This window comes from Globicephala melas, chromosome 7 (genome assembly GCF_963455315.2).
Source record: "Globicephala melas chromosome 7, mGloMel1.2, whole genome shotgun sequence".
NCBI classification, from domain to species: Eukaryota; Metazoa; Chordata; class Mammalia; order Artiodactyla; family Delphinidae; genus Globicephala; species Globicephala melas.
The window spans coordinates 85,196,044-85,212,025 of record NC_083320.1 but is presented as its reverse complement, the minus strand read 5'-3'; the positions used below and the strand labels follow the sequence as shown (position 1 = coordinate 85,212,025).

The following is a 15,982-nucleotide window of genomic DNA, read 5'->3' as shown; positions in this document are numbered from 1 at the left end:
TTTGTAACTAGGAGTTACACTTTTCCTGAGAGCTCTCACTCTGACACGACTGTCACCCAAGATGAAAGTATTCGGCACGCAGCTCTTAAGGCAGAGACTTCCACAGAGTCTACTGATGATTAGTGCTTTGCCTTTTTAAAAAAGGCTTGATGAAGAAATACTTGGATCTTACTTTTTAAAAGTTTACACTCCCCACAGCGCAAATAGCCATTCAATAGATTTTTTCCAACTGGGAAGCTGATGTTGTTGGCATACACAGAGCTATGTAAATGTATACAATCACAGCAAACATACAAGTAAGGAAGAGGTGCCTAGATGTTTCAAGGCTTAAAAATGAAAAGGAAAATCACATTGCATCTTCTGATTGCTAAAGAAAGAAAAGAAATAGGGAGGGGGAATGGGGCTATATTTATTGGTTTTAAATCATCCTTCCCTCTGCTCTGAATTATTTTTCTCAACCTTCACATCTTGCCTAAAGAGCATATTTGGGCTTATGTTAACATCTGCTTTTGTGGTGACATTTAATTCTGTATATTTTCAACTAGTGTTTCTGCATCACAGATTTTCCCCCCTTTATCTCTTTGCTCTAAAAAGACAACCAAAGAGCAATCAAAAAGGTGTCTGACTTGGCCATTCAGACAATTGCCCCCTTGTGGGAATGCGGGAATGAATGGTACAGTGGACACCCCAGCACCATTGACGTTATAAACATGTAAATGAAACACATTAGGGCAGACAATCAATTGTCTGTGAGCATTGCAAACCTGCACTCCCTCTCTCTGTGACAGGCACAAAATAGTGTCTACCTTGGGAAGCCACAGTGCTGAAGAGGAAAAGGACAAAGAGTTCTCTTTCACACAGAAGAAAATGCACCTTTAAAAGCCTTGGAAGAATGCAGATGACAAAAACTGTTGTAAGGAAGAGAATCTCCCACATCTTGGAATAAACGCGGCACTGCTTAGAGAGCTAGCAACACCCTCCTTTCCTACCTTCAGGGTAGACACACATTTTTCCCAGGAAAGATTCTTAACACGGCATTAGGGTCTTTGACAACCTCTTGGAATTTTCTTTACTTTGAGTAAATTAAGCAAGCAAGAGAGGAAGCACCTGAAACATATGACATAGCAGTTTACTGGGGAACATTAACCTTGGCTTTATTCGTATTTGGAGATAAATGCTTGAAGACGTGAATTTATCTTAATGTGGCAACAGAGAAATAATGTAAAGTTTAAAATCCTTAGCCCACCCTTACCCCGGGTGGAGAATCACGCTTTGGATGCCAGCAGCCTGCTGGCTCTGTTACGAAGGAAGGCATGTTTCTACCCCAATTGCCTGAATTTTTACAAACCAAAATAAAACAAATAGATCAGTCTAGATACATAGCCCCCAGCCTAGTGTGTGTGCAGCATGACAAAACTTGCAGAAGCTCTTCACAGAGAGAAAAGGATGGAGACCGATATCTTTGGAGCGCCCTCAGAGCTGGTACCTGCCACAAAAACTGCCTCTGAGTGCTTTGAGAGTCAGCAAAACAGCCTCCTTATAACCTCATCAACTTTATAAGAAAGCTACTTGCAAAAGATTTCCACACTCGCAAGGATCACCAAGTCTGACCCGACTGCAATCCGAAGGAAACTTCCCTGCCTCAGAGTGTACTGAGGGGCTCTGACTCACGGCCGCCCCATGCCAACTTCACCTCTCAGAAAGGAGAGACAGGAGCCACATCCTGAAGAAGGGGCTGCTTGCATTTCTTTTCGTTTTCCTTTAAGCATCTCTGAAAAGGGAACAACTTTTCAGTCCTCCCCTGCCTCTAAGCATCACCACCAGCGCTTCCACTCCCTTTCAGGAAGTGGTTAAGGGAGTGAGGGCTTATCTTAAACAGGGATAATCATTTCTGCTCATCTGATTGTTTCTCCTCTAGGATCTAAAGCCCTGAAAACATCCAACTTTATCCCTTTTCTTTCCCACTGAAAATCAGAGACCAAAGGCGTTGGTAAAAACCTCCCCCACTCTACCATACAATGCCTAACCCTTTAGCTGAAACTTTGAAGAAAAATCAAATTTAACTTTTCTTTCTTTCTGCCATTTCCTCTTCCCCACCACTCCTAATTCAGTGTTCATTTAAAAGACAACTTCATTCCCTTTTCTGAAACAAGCGGTTTCCGGGTTTGATTTTTGTGAAAACGTGCAATGTGTCTGTGTGATTTTTTTTCAGAGGCTGATGCTGGGAGGTGATGGGCTGGGGAGGAAGGCCCATCTTCCCAGGCTCCACAGGAGGCAGAAGGGTAGCCGGAGCATCCCCAGGAGCCCAAGCCTGAATCAGGGGCTAAAGCAACAAACTTTGCAAGTTACAACCGGGCCGCCCCAGTGGCAGGCAGCCGCCGGGCATCTCCCGCTCCTAAGTGCTCATTTCTGCCTCGAAGGCTGTGTGGAGATAGTGGGGTATAATCAGGGGAATGAAAAGGGGGGCTGGGTTTTCCTCCTCCTCTCCAGCTTCAGTGAAAGTATTACAAAGTGAGTCAGGCGACTGAAGATCATCTGACTGAACTTTCTTGAAACCGACACACATTCTTGTCTTCGGGCAACTTGCTTTTTGCCTCCTTCCCCCTCACCCCTCTCCCCCTTCCCTCCTGCACATCTTATTTTCTGGGAAGAGATTTCATCCTTTCCATGTGGGGGAAAGGAGACTGTCCGCTATGGATTAACTTAGTGCTGGCACTGTCTTTGCCAGGCATCTTGCTAGCCTGAGAATCTCGAAGGCTGGATTTTAGATTCTTGTTTCTCTCTTTGTATATTTGTTTTCCTTGAACTGCTTCCTTCTCCTTTGCTTTTTAATAATCGCATACAGCATCGTCTTCTAACCCACGTTCTTGACCAGCCTTTCAAACACACACATACTGCTTTACACGTTTTATCTCCTTGTCGCCTTAGTCTATATATACACTGTTGACTTCATTAAAATTATATAAAGTGCCATTCTAGTTTCCTGGATGACCATCTCTCTCTCTCTTTTTTCCCCACGCAGCTTCTACTTCTATGATTAGTAGCACCATTATTCCTTTCCAGGAATTTCTATATGATTTTGATAAGCATCATCATATTTAGTGTTATCAGCAAAGACACAAGCTCAAAACTGACATCTTTTCCATGAATCCAGGAAAGAAGAAAAATTCACTCAGTTCAGATAAATCCTAGCAATTCCCAAAGGGAAAGGCATTGGATACGTGCTTGATGAGAAAGAAAATGAAAAAAGAGGGGAAAAAACTCTTCTACCTGCTTCTCAAAACCAGGACATTGCTCAGTCAGATTAATCCCAAAGCAAAACACTGACAAGTAACCAATACACAGCATGTTTTCCCACAGACTATTGGGAAATAATTATTGCTGTTAAATGTGCAGGGTCTGGGCTAAATGCCTTTAAAATGTGCAATTCAACTTTCCACTTCGGAGTGTTGAGGCTTCTCCCAAGTTAGTGGCTGGGCGGAGGGGAAATGGTGTCCATTTCTGAGCACCAAGCAGTGTCCACGGCTGAGCACTTCCCTGGCACTCTGTTCCACCTGCAAAGCCCCCAGCAGGCTTCCCCCTCTGCCAGCCCCCGCCCCAGGGCTCCCAGGAAGCCTGGAGCATTCTATTTTTCCAGACCTGGGCTCTGGCCCGACTTCACTGCAGAGGCCAGGCTGGTCAACAGTGGCAAAATCCCGAAGGGGGTTGGAGGAGCCAGACAAGAAGAAACAAACATTCTAAATAGTCTCTCCTGCAAAAGAACACTTCTGGGAACCTTGCTTTAAATCTTATTTTCCTTTCTCTCAAAAAATGACTGTTTAACATAAGAAAAAGAAAGAAGCCTCCTTGACACGAAGCTTTTGTTATCCAGTTGATCAGCAATGTGCTTTAGATACTTGTAAGGGGGGAAAAAAGCCCCACAATAGACATTGATTTTAGAAAATCAATAACCAACATTTAATAAAAGGAACAGAGGAAACACAAGAAAGAGGGGGGCACTAGGTATAATTTTAGTGTCTACTAAATTACCCGGAGATGGGGAAGGGGAGGTCTCCAGTGTAAGGACCACCTTAAATAATGCCAGACACTAGAGCGAAGAAAAAATTAAATTAAGAGAGGGAGAGAGAGAGGGGGGGGGAGCGAGAGAGAGAGAGAGAGAGAGAGAGAGAGAGAGAGAGAGAGAGGGAGAAAGAGACTTAAAAAGAGGCAGCCTGAACTGGATCTTGGGGAAGCAGCTCGGAATATATTATTGTACTTGTTTTTTTGTAATACTAAGCCAAGCAAATAGATCAAAGGCAGCACAAAGGGAAAAGGCAGGATAACATAACGAACAGTTTCTGACTAAAATTCCTCTATCACTCCCCCATATGGCTCGACACCTCTACCACAACAAGCAAAAGACACACACACGCGCACACGTACACGCGCGCGCACACACACACACACACACACACGAAACCTAGAGAGAGACAGAGAGAAGCATCATTTGTCTCTAATCAAAATTCCCTCGTCTTTGTGTTTTCTCCTTACAGCGTCCCTCACTGCGCCCCCAGCAGCCCCCTCCCGGGCCGCGCAGCTCAGGGGCAGGCTGGGGGCGCACAGAATTGTCTTCCCTAGAGGAAAGTTGCTCCAAGGGGGCCCCGGTGGTCCCCGCGAGGCGCGGGCTGGGCTTGCGGGAGGCCGGAGGCCGGGCCGGCGCCGCGTCCCCGCGTCCAGTTCGGGAGCGTCAACGCGGCCCCGCGCCGGGTGATCAGGCTGAGAATGAGGGGAGCGAGAAGTTTCCTTTCCCAGTCTGAGCTGGCGCTAGTTCTCTTGTTTGTTTTGGGGGGTTGGTTTTTTTTTTTTTTTAACTCAGTATCCTCCGTCAGCTATCCCCGGCACCCTCTCCGGTCCCCAGCTCTCTCCCCTCCCCCAGGCGCCTTCTGCGCTCTTGCCAATCACTTTTCTCTTTTATTCCCACGATTTTGTTTGGGGGTAATACCTAGGGGGTCTCTCTCTCTCTCTCTCTCTGTGTCTGTCTCCCTCTCTCTCTGTTCCTTCTCTGACTCTTTCTAAGGTGGACTTACTAAGCTGTCACGCCTTTGATCTCCCATCTCTGCTCTGCGTGTCCCCCTCGCACCCGCACCTCCTTCCTCCTTCTTGACTCAGCCTGGATAACGGACTCCTGACCATGTCGAAACTGCCCAGAAAAGTCTCCCTGCGCTCTGCGACTCCGCCAGCCCCCGGCGCGGGGCCAGCACCCGCTGGAGAGGAACCACCCGCCCCTGAGCCCGCGTGGACCTCGCCGGACCCCGCGCGGGGCCGGCCGAGTCCCTCCCACCCCGGGGTCCCGGCGCGACCGGCCGGGCCCCGCTGCCCGCGGACCGTTACTTGGCGTACCGAGAGGCGGCCGGGCGACTCTGGCAAAGAAACTTTAAGCCTTGCCGGAGGCACAGCCCCGGGCCCCCTCTCCCGCTCTCACAGTCCCTCTGCCACCCCGCCCCGCCCCCGCCCCGGGGATCCCGCGCGACCCGTCGCCCGGGCCCCCGCCCTGCCCTCGCCGGACGCTCACGCAGCCCGGCCGGAGAGCCGGCGGGCCGGGCGCTGGTGGAGCTGGAGGCGGAGGCGGAGGGAGGGCGGGCGGGGGCGCAGAGGGCGGCGAGGGTGGGGGCGCTGGGCCCCTGCCGGACCCCAGCGCTCGCAGCCCCCCGGCGCCCGACGCTCACTTTGCCCGGCACTTCCCCAACTCCCCCCCCACCCCCCGTCCAGTCGCCGCGCGCGCCGGGCTCCGGCGCCGGCCGCGGAGAGAGGCTCGCCCGCGAGCCCTGGGCGCCCGCCGCCGCCGCCGCCTCGGTTGCTTTTCCCTTTCCCCCTCCTTCTCCCCGGGTCTGGAGCCGCGGAGCGGCCCGGAAAAGTTTGGTTCGGGCCGCTTCTTACCGTTTTTCCTCCTGGGATTGGCTTGTTTGCGCCTCTTGCACCGGGGGCCATCCGCCATGATCGGCTGCTTCATTGATAAGAGCGGATCAGATGGCAGTTCGCATGGACTCGGCGCCCTGCTTCGGCAGCACGCAGGCTCGATCTAGCAACCAAACACAGCGACAATGTGGGCATCGCCTGCGCCCATTGAGACGCGCGCGGGCCGCCCAGGGGAGCCGGGCCAGGGCCCCGGCGAGCACCCATCCGCGGCCCCCCCAACGCCAAAGCGAAACTCCGGCGGCCCCCCTCCCCGCCTCCCACCCCCAGCCTTGGCCCCGAGGCGCTTTGTGTTTGTTACTGTTTGGTGTGTTGCACCCGCGAGGGGATCAGAGAGACAAGAATTACATCTTCAAAATGAGTCATAACTCCTGACCGTATGAGGGAATGCACACGGCGGTACAGTAAGGCTGCTTGGCTCAGGGCTAGGCGGACCTTTTCCTCCGAAAAGTCCTCAGCCCGGCTCGGGAACTTGGGGTGAGGCGAGGCTCTCTGTAGCTCTCATCTTGTTTTCCCCCCCGACTCACCCCCCCTCCCCATTCCCCCGAGGAAGCAAACAAACAAACAAACAAACAACGCGAAACAACTCCCGGATGAAGCACACTCGGTCAAATTGATAATAGTAATTATAGGAAGCCCACTCGCCCCGCGTCTCCTCCCCTCCCCTGTCGGAGTTGATCGAGGCACTGTCTCTTCCTCCCCCTCACACCCCCGCCCCCAAATTAGGATTTCCCGTTTCACGCCGCAATAAGAAATATAATTATAAGCCTCTTCGGACACTGTCCCTCCCCCCAGCACCCCCCCCCCCGCCGCCGCCGCCGCCACCACCTTCGCCGCTTTGACAATATTTACTTATTTCCCCCCACCTCACTCACACCCATGCTCCCCCGCCCTAGTTCCCTTAAAGAGTTCCAGGAGAAAATTTTCTCCCCTCAAGAAAGGAAAGAGAAAGTCCAACCGCTATACGGCAATACTTTTAAGCTCGACTAAATGATCGTATCCTTTTCTGGCTTCGAAACTTTTGTACCTAAAAATCGAGAGAGGCGCTGCATTTTTTCAGCTGAAACTGTCAAAACTTGGAGAAGGGGAACCTCGGAGGCAGGCAGGAGAGGAGGAGAATCCTGCAACTCGGTGGAGGTTGGGAAGATGCTGTGCCTCGAGGATTAGTTTAAACAGGGGGCTATAAAAGATGTAACAGATGCAAACTGTAACACAAGGGCCATTAACCCCTTCTCTGCCGAACACACTCAGTCCCCACGCCCCGCACCTATTGTCTCCTGTGCTAGAAGCTTTGCGGAAAACCTGGAAAGTGAGTATCAGTTTCCACACGTTTGCTGAGAGGGGTGGGGCTGGGGGGCGGCAGAGAGAAGGGGAAGTGGATGATTTAGAAAGCACCTTGAATTTAACCTAGGCATAGTGGGAGACTTTTAATTTAAGTTTGACACATTTTGTTATTTCTTGGCTCTCCTATGGATTTGAAATTGTTGGGGAAAATCCTGAAATAAAGCAGTGGTCACACAAGTGTCTGGGAGGAAGCAGCTGGCCTGTCTGTATTCATGCTGAGACTTACACACGATTGCATATAAATGCATGTTTAATAAAGTAAGCTGCTAGTTTTATGAGCATGTGTGTGTGTGAGGGACAGACAGGGCATTTGTGCTGTAAACTTTAGCTTTGCCTGTTATTTCTAACTCTGGAGTTAGTAATCTTGCCTTCATCATTATAGGGGGAGCATGTAAAATATATAAGAAGGTGGGAGATAAACACATTCATGTTAGCCGGGCTCACCACTGCTCCTGGGAACTCCTGCTCTCTTTCTCCACTTTTCAGTGCCAAAGTGTGGAAAGGGATATTTTCGTGTGTCTATGTCTCCTGTGAAATCCATGTCTATATCATTAATACTTTGCCATTTGAAATACAATTTCAAAAGTTATCCTTCATTTACAACCCTAATATCCTGACGGCAGTTTTCTTCCCAGCTGTAGTGACTCCCCCCCCTCCCCACTTTGGTAAACGACTCAAGTTCCATGAGGACTTTCACTTCTTTATTTATCATCACAGAAGTGAGGTGTTACTTCACATACATACACACACAAAGAATGAAATAAAGAAATGAAACTCGCTAAGCAGACAAAAACAGGCAACTTTCTACTTAGAAAACAGCCTTCTTCAGTGGGAAAGGTTGGACTGCCATATCTAAGAGAAAGACTTGCTCCCGAATTTGGTAGGTTTGTATCCATCAAGTTTTGTAATTATTAACAGGTATTTGCCAAGTTCTAATTGCTGAATACAATGAATTGGAATTAGACATGAAAATAGAGCAGAATCTCTCCCCTTGAAGAGTTTTTATTCCAACCACATAGTTCTCGATAAAACTTTTCCCAGGCTGGGTAGTAAAAGGCACCTTTGGTTACCTGAATGGGCAGGTACAGGGCAAATTATTTGGGGGAGGAAAAAAGGAGAGAAAAGGAAGGAGAGAGAGAGATGGAGTGCAAGAGAAATCGAAGAAGTCACTCTTGGGAAAAGCTTGCCATAAAGGAGCTAAACCCACCTGAAATTCCTACCCACAGACACTCCTCCTCACTTCAGACTCACATCCCCACTTAAAAGGAGAAAATCGTAAAAGGAGGGTGGGGGATGACCATGCCGAAAAGGAATAAAAAGAGAGAAAAGGGGGAAAAAAAAAAACCTACCTGCGAAGTCTTGTTTGTAGTTTTGGCCAGAAATGGTGAGAAGAAAAAGCATGAAGAAGCCGCGAAGTGTGGGGGAGAAAAAGGTGGAAGCGAAGAAACAGCTCCCGGAGCAAACTGTACAAAACCTCGCCAAGAGTGTCGGGAGGCAGGACCGTTATTCCTGCGGAGCAGGTTAGAACTGATCTCTTTCGGCCACTCCAGGAAACACAAACCTGGGGACGGACTGACGTGTTACGCCTCTTCTAATGACATTTTTTTCTTTTTCTTTTCTGTAGGAGAGAGAGAGACCCTGAAACACGCGCCACCTATCTTTGTGGGGAGGGATAATTGAAGCGCCCTGAGCGTGAGCATCATGTGAAAACGTGATCGCCAAGTTTCTCTCTGGGAAAGGATCTGGGATAGATTATACCTTGAAGTCTCCGCAAACGCTTTAGTGGAAGAAATGAAATTCCACCTCCCTCCCTTCCTCTCTCCCTCCCTCTCGCCTCCCTCCCTCCCTTCTCCACGCCCCCCCCCCCCCCCCCCCCCGTCAAGCCTTTGGCATCATTATCCTCATCACTAAATCCTACAGAGTACAGGGCGGAAAACGGTGCACACCATTCACAGAACTGGAGAACTCTAAGGGGCGAAAGTTAAAGGGAAAGATCCCGGTTCCTCAATCCAGATCGCCTCTTCTTATACAGATGTCTCTAATGACCAGATTTGAGATGCACATTAAATTGTGTGGATTTCTCAGCACGGCTTCTGGAACTAAATTTTTTGCCCTTTCTCTTAATTTTTTTTTTTCTTTTAAGATGACAGAGCCAGAAAAAAAAAAAAAAAGCTTCATGTGAACTGCATTTTAGGGCGTGTGTGTTGCGGTGTGTGTGTGTGATGAATTTCTGGATTGGATCCCAATACTAAAAAGTGGTTTGGCATTTTTTAAAAGGGTCTCTTAAGTAAATTAACATAGAGCGCTGAGTTGCTGAGTTGACCGATCTCTGAATCTCTCCACATCTCACGGAGACCTCACTACAAAGTGAGGGAGTGGGTGTAGGGAGACAGGAGGAAAAGGAGAAAGGCCATAGAGGAACTTAGCAGCGAAGGAAGATCACCATATTAAACGGCATGGGGTCTAAGTTTTGGAGTATATATTTTTTGATATTGCAATTAAAGTAAAATTAAAAAGAAAAGACTCCACCTTTGCTCTGAAGGGATTGGTTATGTAAATATGGAAGGGATTTCCTGGAGAATACAGCTTTCTACTGTATGGTTAATTAAATAATCACTCAAAAGCTTCCAACGTGACGCTTCTGTCGTAATCCAATCAGGTTACATAGGTCCTAAACAAGAAAGATATTTTCCACATCTGGAAGTCAGCAATTTAGCAAGTACTGCACATTATTAACCAATTCAGAGCCCACTTCCCAGGGGAATTTTTTTTGAAGTTTAAGTGTTCTTAACCAATGCTCTGCTGTTTTGTTAATCAAAAAGCTGGTTTACACTGCACATAATTGGAACTAATATAGAAGTAAATAAAGACAGCCAAATTTGAGGATGCTGAGCACAGACATTTATCGGAAAAGGAAGAAATCTCTTAGCCTCCAATGGTTCAGGCTCAATTTCTTAGAGAACTATGAGGCTTTTTCTTTTTCTTTTTTTTTTCTTTAAGAGTGAAAGTACTTGAGAACCTCAGAGCGCAAATAAACTTTTAGTCCCACAGCCTTTGGGCTTCCTTGCAAAGGTAAAGGTGGAGGTGTCAAGAGGACTAAAGAACAGCCTTATGCCATTTTTTTTCTGCTTTAATATTGTTAATATGTTACAGCCCCCTGTTTTCAGTCTGATGAAATCTGAAACAAATAAAACCCTGATCCAACACTAGACTTTTACTTATATGAAGATAAACTGCTTTGAACTGTGCTTTGAATGTGTGCCTAAAGCAAGACTTTGAATGCAAGAGTCATTGGCAATTGCACTCAGAGGAGGGAAAAGCCACCCATGGGTTACCACATCCACACTCCCAGAGGCGCACGGCTTTGTGTTTTGTATGTTTATTGCGGGGGGGGGGGAGAGCAGTAGCCACCCAGCATGACCACAACCAATTCTTCCTTTAGGATGCAAGGAAGTAAATTTTCACTCTTGGTACAGACTCACCTCTTTCCTACCTTAAGTATTTATTACAGTGAGAATCTCCTCCCCCACCCCATTCAGATAAATTACCTATAGAGGAGCATTCAAGACCATCAGTCTAAAATCTAATAATAAAAAAAGAAAATTAAGGATTTCCACCATGGGTCAGGCACATTCTCAGTTTTATGCTTTACATTGCTTTAATATTTCTATCTCTATAAATATATGACTTACCAAGTTCCTTCTCTGAGATTTATTTCTATTATTAATATCCTTTTTTTTTCTCTTCCCTCTTTTCCCCACTTTTTTATTTTTAAAAAATTCGAGTCCAGCTGTCTCTAGAAGTTTGCTTTTCAGCGTTTCCTCTCCCATTTCCAGGACAAAGGTGTCCCTTGCATGGAGTAATTCCAGGCAAGACCCCACCTCAGGACCCCAGGTAACCACTGAAGCTTACAGTCCAGACACACACTCACTGGCAAAACCTCAGGTCAAAGGATCCAATCAAACGGCTGACAAATCACTTCTCTTTATTATGTATATTATTGTCTGGTTACTTAGTATCTGACTTAAAAAAAAAAAAAAAGACAAGTATTTCCATGAAAAACACCTAATCATCTGATTACTCTGGGCTCAGTAATTGTTCAAGTGTCAGGAGACAGCCTCAACACTTAGCACTGGGAGTGCCGACGTGCAAGTATTTGAATTGGGGTAAAAAGCAATCTTTCAGGTTCCCATCAAGGTGGATATTTGGAGGGTGGCACGCGAAGCGTCCCCGCGAGGGGTGAGCGCGCCGGTGGGTTACCCTCCGCCCCTGCCTGGCACGCCCCTGGCACTCCCCTCCCCATTTGACCGAAAGAGTTCACACCAAAGCAGAGGCGGTGGGATCGGAGGAAGCTGGAATATAAATTTGTACCGAACACTCTCTTAGTCCGAAGGCCAGGTCGGGGACAATGGGGATCGTGGGGTCAGCGGGATGCACGAGCGCAGGACGCAGGGAAAAGTCGAGAGAGGACTAGGAGCTGCTAGCTTTCGGCTCCTCACACAGCAGAGCAAGTCCTTGCAAATGAATCGCTCCTTCCCGGTCCTTCTTCCCCATTAGTAATCCATTTCGAGATTAGCGCAGACCAAGGGGATTAAAACAACAGATACATGCAAATGTGAAATAATATTGCAATCGACATTGAAGGGAGAAAAATAATTCTTTAGGGTTTCTTCGAGTTAAAACAAACTGCCTCCCTCAGGATTCCCTCCACCCAGGCAGCGTGTGAAGATGCACTCTTGTTTTCCAGTTCCCTCCAGCCAGGACCTGGTGCCTGTCCCCCCATTCACCTCTCAGTCTGTCAATTTCCTTAACTTTCACAGCCGCTCCCCCTGTCTCCCCTGCCCCCAGCTCCGCTTGCTGGCCCAGATGCCAGAAGAGATACAATGTTTCTGCCCTGAACACACAGCCTGTAGAAGGAATTCGAATTTGGCCACAGCTAATTTTTTTTTTAAGCAAATTCTGTTTATTCTGTACCATGTGGAGAAAATTAAAAAAAGGAACCTATTCTCTTTTTGAAACGGAATTGATCTTTCATCTAGAGGAATTATTTCGACCCTGTGTTGTTACACAGAAGGTGGGAAACTTCTTTTAGAGTTGCAAGCAAAGGATGATAAGGGGGACCCCTGCGTTGGGGGTGTGTGTGGACGGGGCGGGGGGCGGCAGGGGTCCAAGTCAAGCCAAACGGTTTTCTCACGTGCAAACTCGCAATCCAATCCATTCGGAGTTGAGCCTAGGATAGGAGGGGAAAGTCTATTAAAAAAAAAAAATCAGAAGCATCTCTCTGAGAAGCCCTTTCAAACAAAATCAAAACAGGACCAGAGAATCTCAGACCGTCTCTAATATCCCTACTGCGAGGCCCGCGGGCTGTGGAATCTCGCACGTCACCTGGCCCCAGCAGGGCAGCCAGCTGAGAGGTTCATTTTATTTTATTTTTATTTTATTTTTTGAAGTTAAGGCTGAATCTCGGCTTCAGTGCTTTTTGGCAACGTCTCCACTGACAGGAACCAGCAAACTTCAGGACTCAAATGAGCGTCTTAATTTATTGATGCAAAACAGGTCTGCTTGTCGCCCCCAGTTCTCGGCGCGCTCTGTCCCCCACGCCCCCAGCTTCGGTCCCTTCATTTGATCTCAGGGTAAGGCCTCCGCAGCACAGGCGGAGGAACACGTTGGGGGGGAGGGGTTCGGCCCCCGCGCACCACCCCCCCCTCCTCCAGACCTATACCCGCCCGGGAACGCCGCGACCCCCGCCCCGCGGCCGGGTCAGCTGACCTGGCTCGCTCGCCGGCTCCCCGCCCGCCGCCTTGTTTCCGGTCCCCGGGGTCCGCGAGCTGCGCACGGAGCGGGAGCGGCCGCGGCCGCGAGGTGATGCTGGGGGCTGATTACCATGAGAAAGGCTGTGCCTGGAAAAGCCTCCTCCACGCGACTGTCAATCTCACTAAGGGGTGGGATGGGGGGGACGGAAAGGGGCCCTGTAGGAGTCACCAGAAAACTTGGAGTAAGTTGGATGCGACGCAGGCCCGAGGAGGTGGCTTTCGCCTCAACTTGGAAGGCTGTGGCGTTAAGGGCGCGGACGCCAGCAGCCTCGCCAGGGGATTGAAAACCCCAAATCCTTCCTTCCCTCCTTTCCTCCCTCTTGCCCTCCTTTCAGCCCTCCCTGACCTTTATCCTTATTTTCTTGAAATTCTTTCCCAATTGCCTTTCCTACATTATCCTTTCTTTCTATCTGATATCTCCCTTTTGCAAGCCCTTATTTTGTTTCCTAACGTCTCTTCTCTCTCGCCCTGATTCTTTTCTGCCACCTTTATGTGTCCAGATTTATCATTTCGTTTTGAAAACACAATGTTTCATATGTAATTAATCTACCAGCAGGAGGTCAGGGACACCCTGACTAAAGTAACTCCCTTGGGTCATCAGAGAACAAGTTCGCCAGGTGTCAGTGAAAAGTAAAATAATAATAATAATAGTAATAAAATAAATATAAATCTATATCTCAGTAATCATAGTGGCTCCCTATTCTGAATTATCATATCAGCTCAAATTGACTTCCTTTTTTCTTAAAAGATATAATCTTCCTGGAAGAAAAATGAATAATACTTGTTGTAGGGAAATTCTTTAGAATTAAAGCAATGTGAAAAATTTTCTCATTTATGGTAATATTTTAGCAGGGCTTAACAGACTTTAAAAATTACAATAGGTAATTTAAAGAAACTTAAACTGTGCTTTTTCTTTTAATGACTATTTGGAAAGTGTAAAAAATTCCTAAAGCACCCCTGCCCCACACGAATCAATTCAGAGAGAAACACCATGCCCTGTGTTTTGTACATGCTAAGCAAATTCACAGCTTGAGTTGCTGGGTTGTTTTCTTCGCCAGGTTGCCCTATTGCCTAGCAGGTGAGTGAACACGGAGCTGCATATGTCATGAATGTGGCTATGGTTTTAGTTTTCCTTATTTTTTTTTCTGTCTTTCATTCATTTTGAGCATGTTGTTCTCCTATTAAAATTCAGAGTTTGCACTTGTTTGCAATTTGTTTACTTTGTTGGATTTTTAAAACTTGTTAGAAGTCAATTGAACATGTATATTAAGCCCTTTTTAGGCCAAGAAAAATAAAGATGCATTAGAAAGATGCTTTTTATGCTTCATAATTATTAATTGACATTTTATGATGAATAATTAATCATTTGAATAATTTTGGTATCTCTGATCTGAACACATATTTGCATATCTAATGCTTGATTTTAACTGTTTTTTTTTTTTTAAATTCATTCTCTCAGGACGAAGAAACAAAGTAACATTTTAATGTAAAATTTCTCTCTGGCACTTGTAAAAGTTTATTTATTGGGTTGTAGTATTCTTTCCAGATATCCATAAAACTTCTTAACAATTTGTGAATCATTTATGTAGCAGTCAGATACAAATATGTGACAGAACTACAATTAATGAGGAAAAACAATACCCTATGTAAAATCAAGTCAGGCTCCTCCCCAAATGCAGAGATGTGCACTAATTATGCACCATTTTTTCTTATTGGAATTTGATCATTGAACTTTTTGGTTATGTCTATTTACACATGTCAAAAAGTGAAAATTGAGGTAATTGACAAATAATTCATACCTGAATTTAAGATAATTTTTTACTTTTACTTATTAATATATGGGCTGATTTAAAGTTACTTTAAAATGATCAAGCAAGCCTTTCCCTGATATTTTTATACCCCTGTGTCAGTTGACGTCCAAAGAATCTATTTTGAATACTAACCCTGCAGGTTACTACCTGTGTGATTACCGACAATCTACTCTAAATTTGTTTCCTTAGCTATGTTGTGGGTACACTAATAGTGCCCATTCTGTTGAGTTTTCTTGAGAACTAAATAAAGTAGTGCCTGAAACTTCACTATAGTGTAGCTTTATTATTGTAATGAAAGGTTGAAAAAATAACATGGAATATATGGATCAATTGAGGACAATTTAGTTAATTTTGACTAGTTAAAAACAGCTATTTACCTTTTAGTATCATTCGTCATTTTTCTATTGAGAAGTGAGTGCTGTGTTATTAAAGTGAAGAAATAAAATGGAAAGCATCATAGGAGTTTTGGCTGGTTTACAGTTCTTCAGACCTCTTCAAAGAATTCGTAGCCACAGACATGAAAATAAATAGTGTTTTTTTATTCTGTTGGTTAAGGAGTTAATTTGTCGTATTCAATATGGTCATAATTTGGTTATAAATATCAGATTTCTTTTAGTCCAAATGTATGAACTTGAAGTTTCTCATGTTCTTTAGTAACATATTGTCTTTGACTGTAAGGGTTAAATGTGCAGAAGCTCAGAAGCGGTCTTGAGTAAGACTTGTGAGAAAAAAAAAAGGGCAAACTTACAAATTTGGAGACCAGGAATTTGGCTGTCAGAACAGTACTTGTTGTAAGACCATTCATAATGAGCTGAGTGAGCATTTCCTTTTGGAATTGTAGTTATCCTGGGGTTTGCGCTAATTCTAAGTACCTATAGTGGGGGAGAAAATCAGTTTACTAATGGAAAATGAAATTCCTTAGTCTCTTAAACATCCAGAAGGCCAGATTTTCTTTTTGATGCAAAAGCTGAAAAGTCAATGCAAATGCTTATGGGAAAAAACTATTGCAATATTTAATCCCAATACTGACTTCTTTTTCTTGTTGTTTTCCTTAAGACTCCT

The 15,982-nt window shown here is 46.1% G+C and overlaps 1 protein-coding gene and 1 long non-coding RNA gene across 5 annotated transcripts in view; one reads left to right on the top strand and one right to left on the bottom strand.

The window, feature by feature from the left end:
• Positions 1-9,096, bottom strand: part of ZEB2 (zinc finger E-box binding homeobox 2) — a 132,129-nt gene extending 123,033 nt beyond the window's left edge. For 3 of the 4 annotated variants that reach the window (XM_030883018.3, XM_060302471.2, XM_030883021.3), the window contains exons 1-2: positions 8,646-9,096; positions 5,917-6,058 (exon numbers count right to left, since the gene is read on the bottom strand). In XM_030883018.3, the coding sequence (XP_030738878.1) occupies positions 5,917-5,989 (73 nt within the window). In that variant the 5' untranslated portion in view covers positions 5,990-6,058; positions 8,646-9,096. Of the gene's footprint in view, positions 1-5,916; positions 6,059-6,979; positions 7,117-8,645 lie in introns of those variants that run through there. The other variant, XM_030883019.3, reaches the window with a different exon arrangement.
• LOC138842758 (uncharacterized) lies at positions 6,827-9,152 on the top strand. The gene is made up of 3 exons (XR_011377589.1): positions 6,827-7,261; positions 8,666-8,816; positions 8,921-9,152. It is a non-coding gene; the product is annotated as an uncharacterized lncRNA (long non-coding RNA).
• The last annotated feature ends 6,830 nt before the right edge of the window (positions 9,153-15,982 follow it).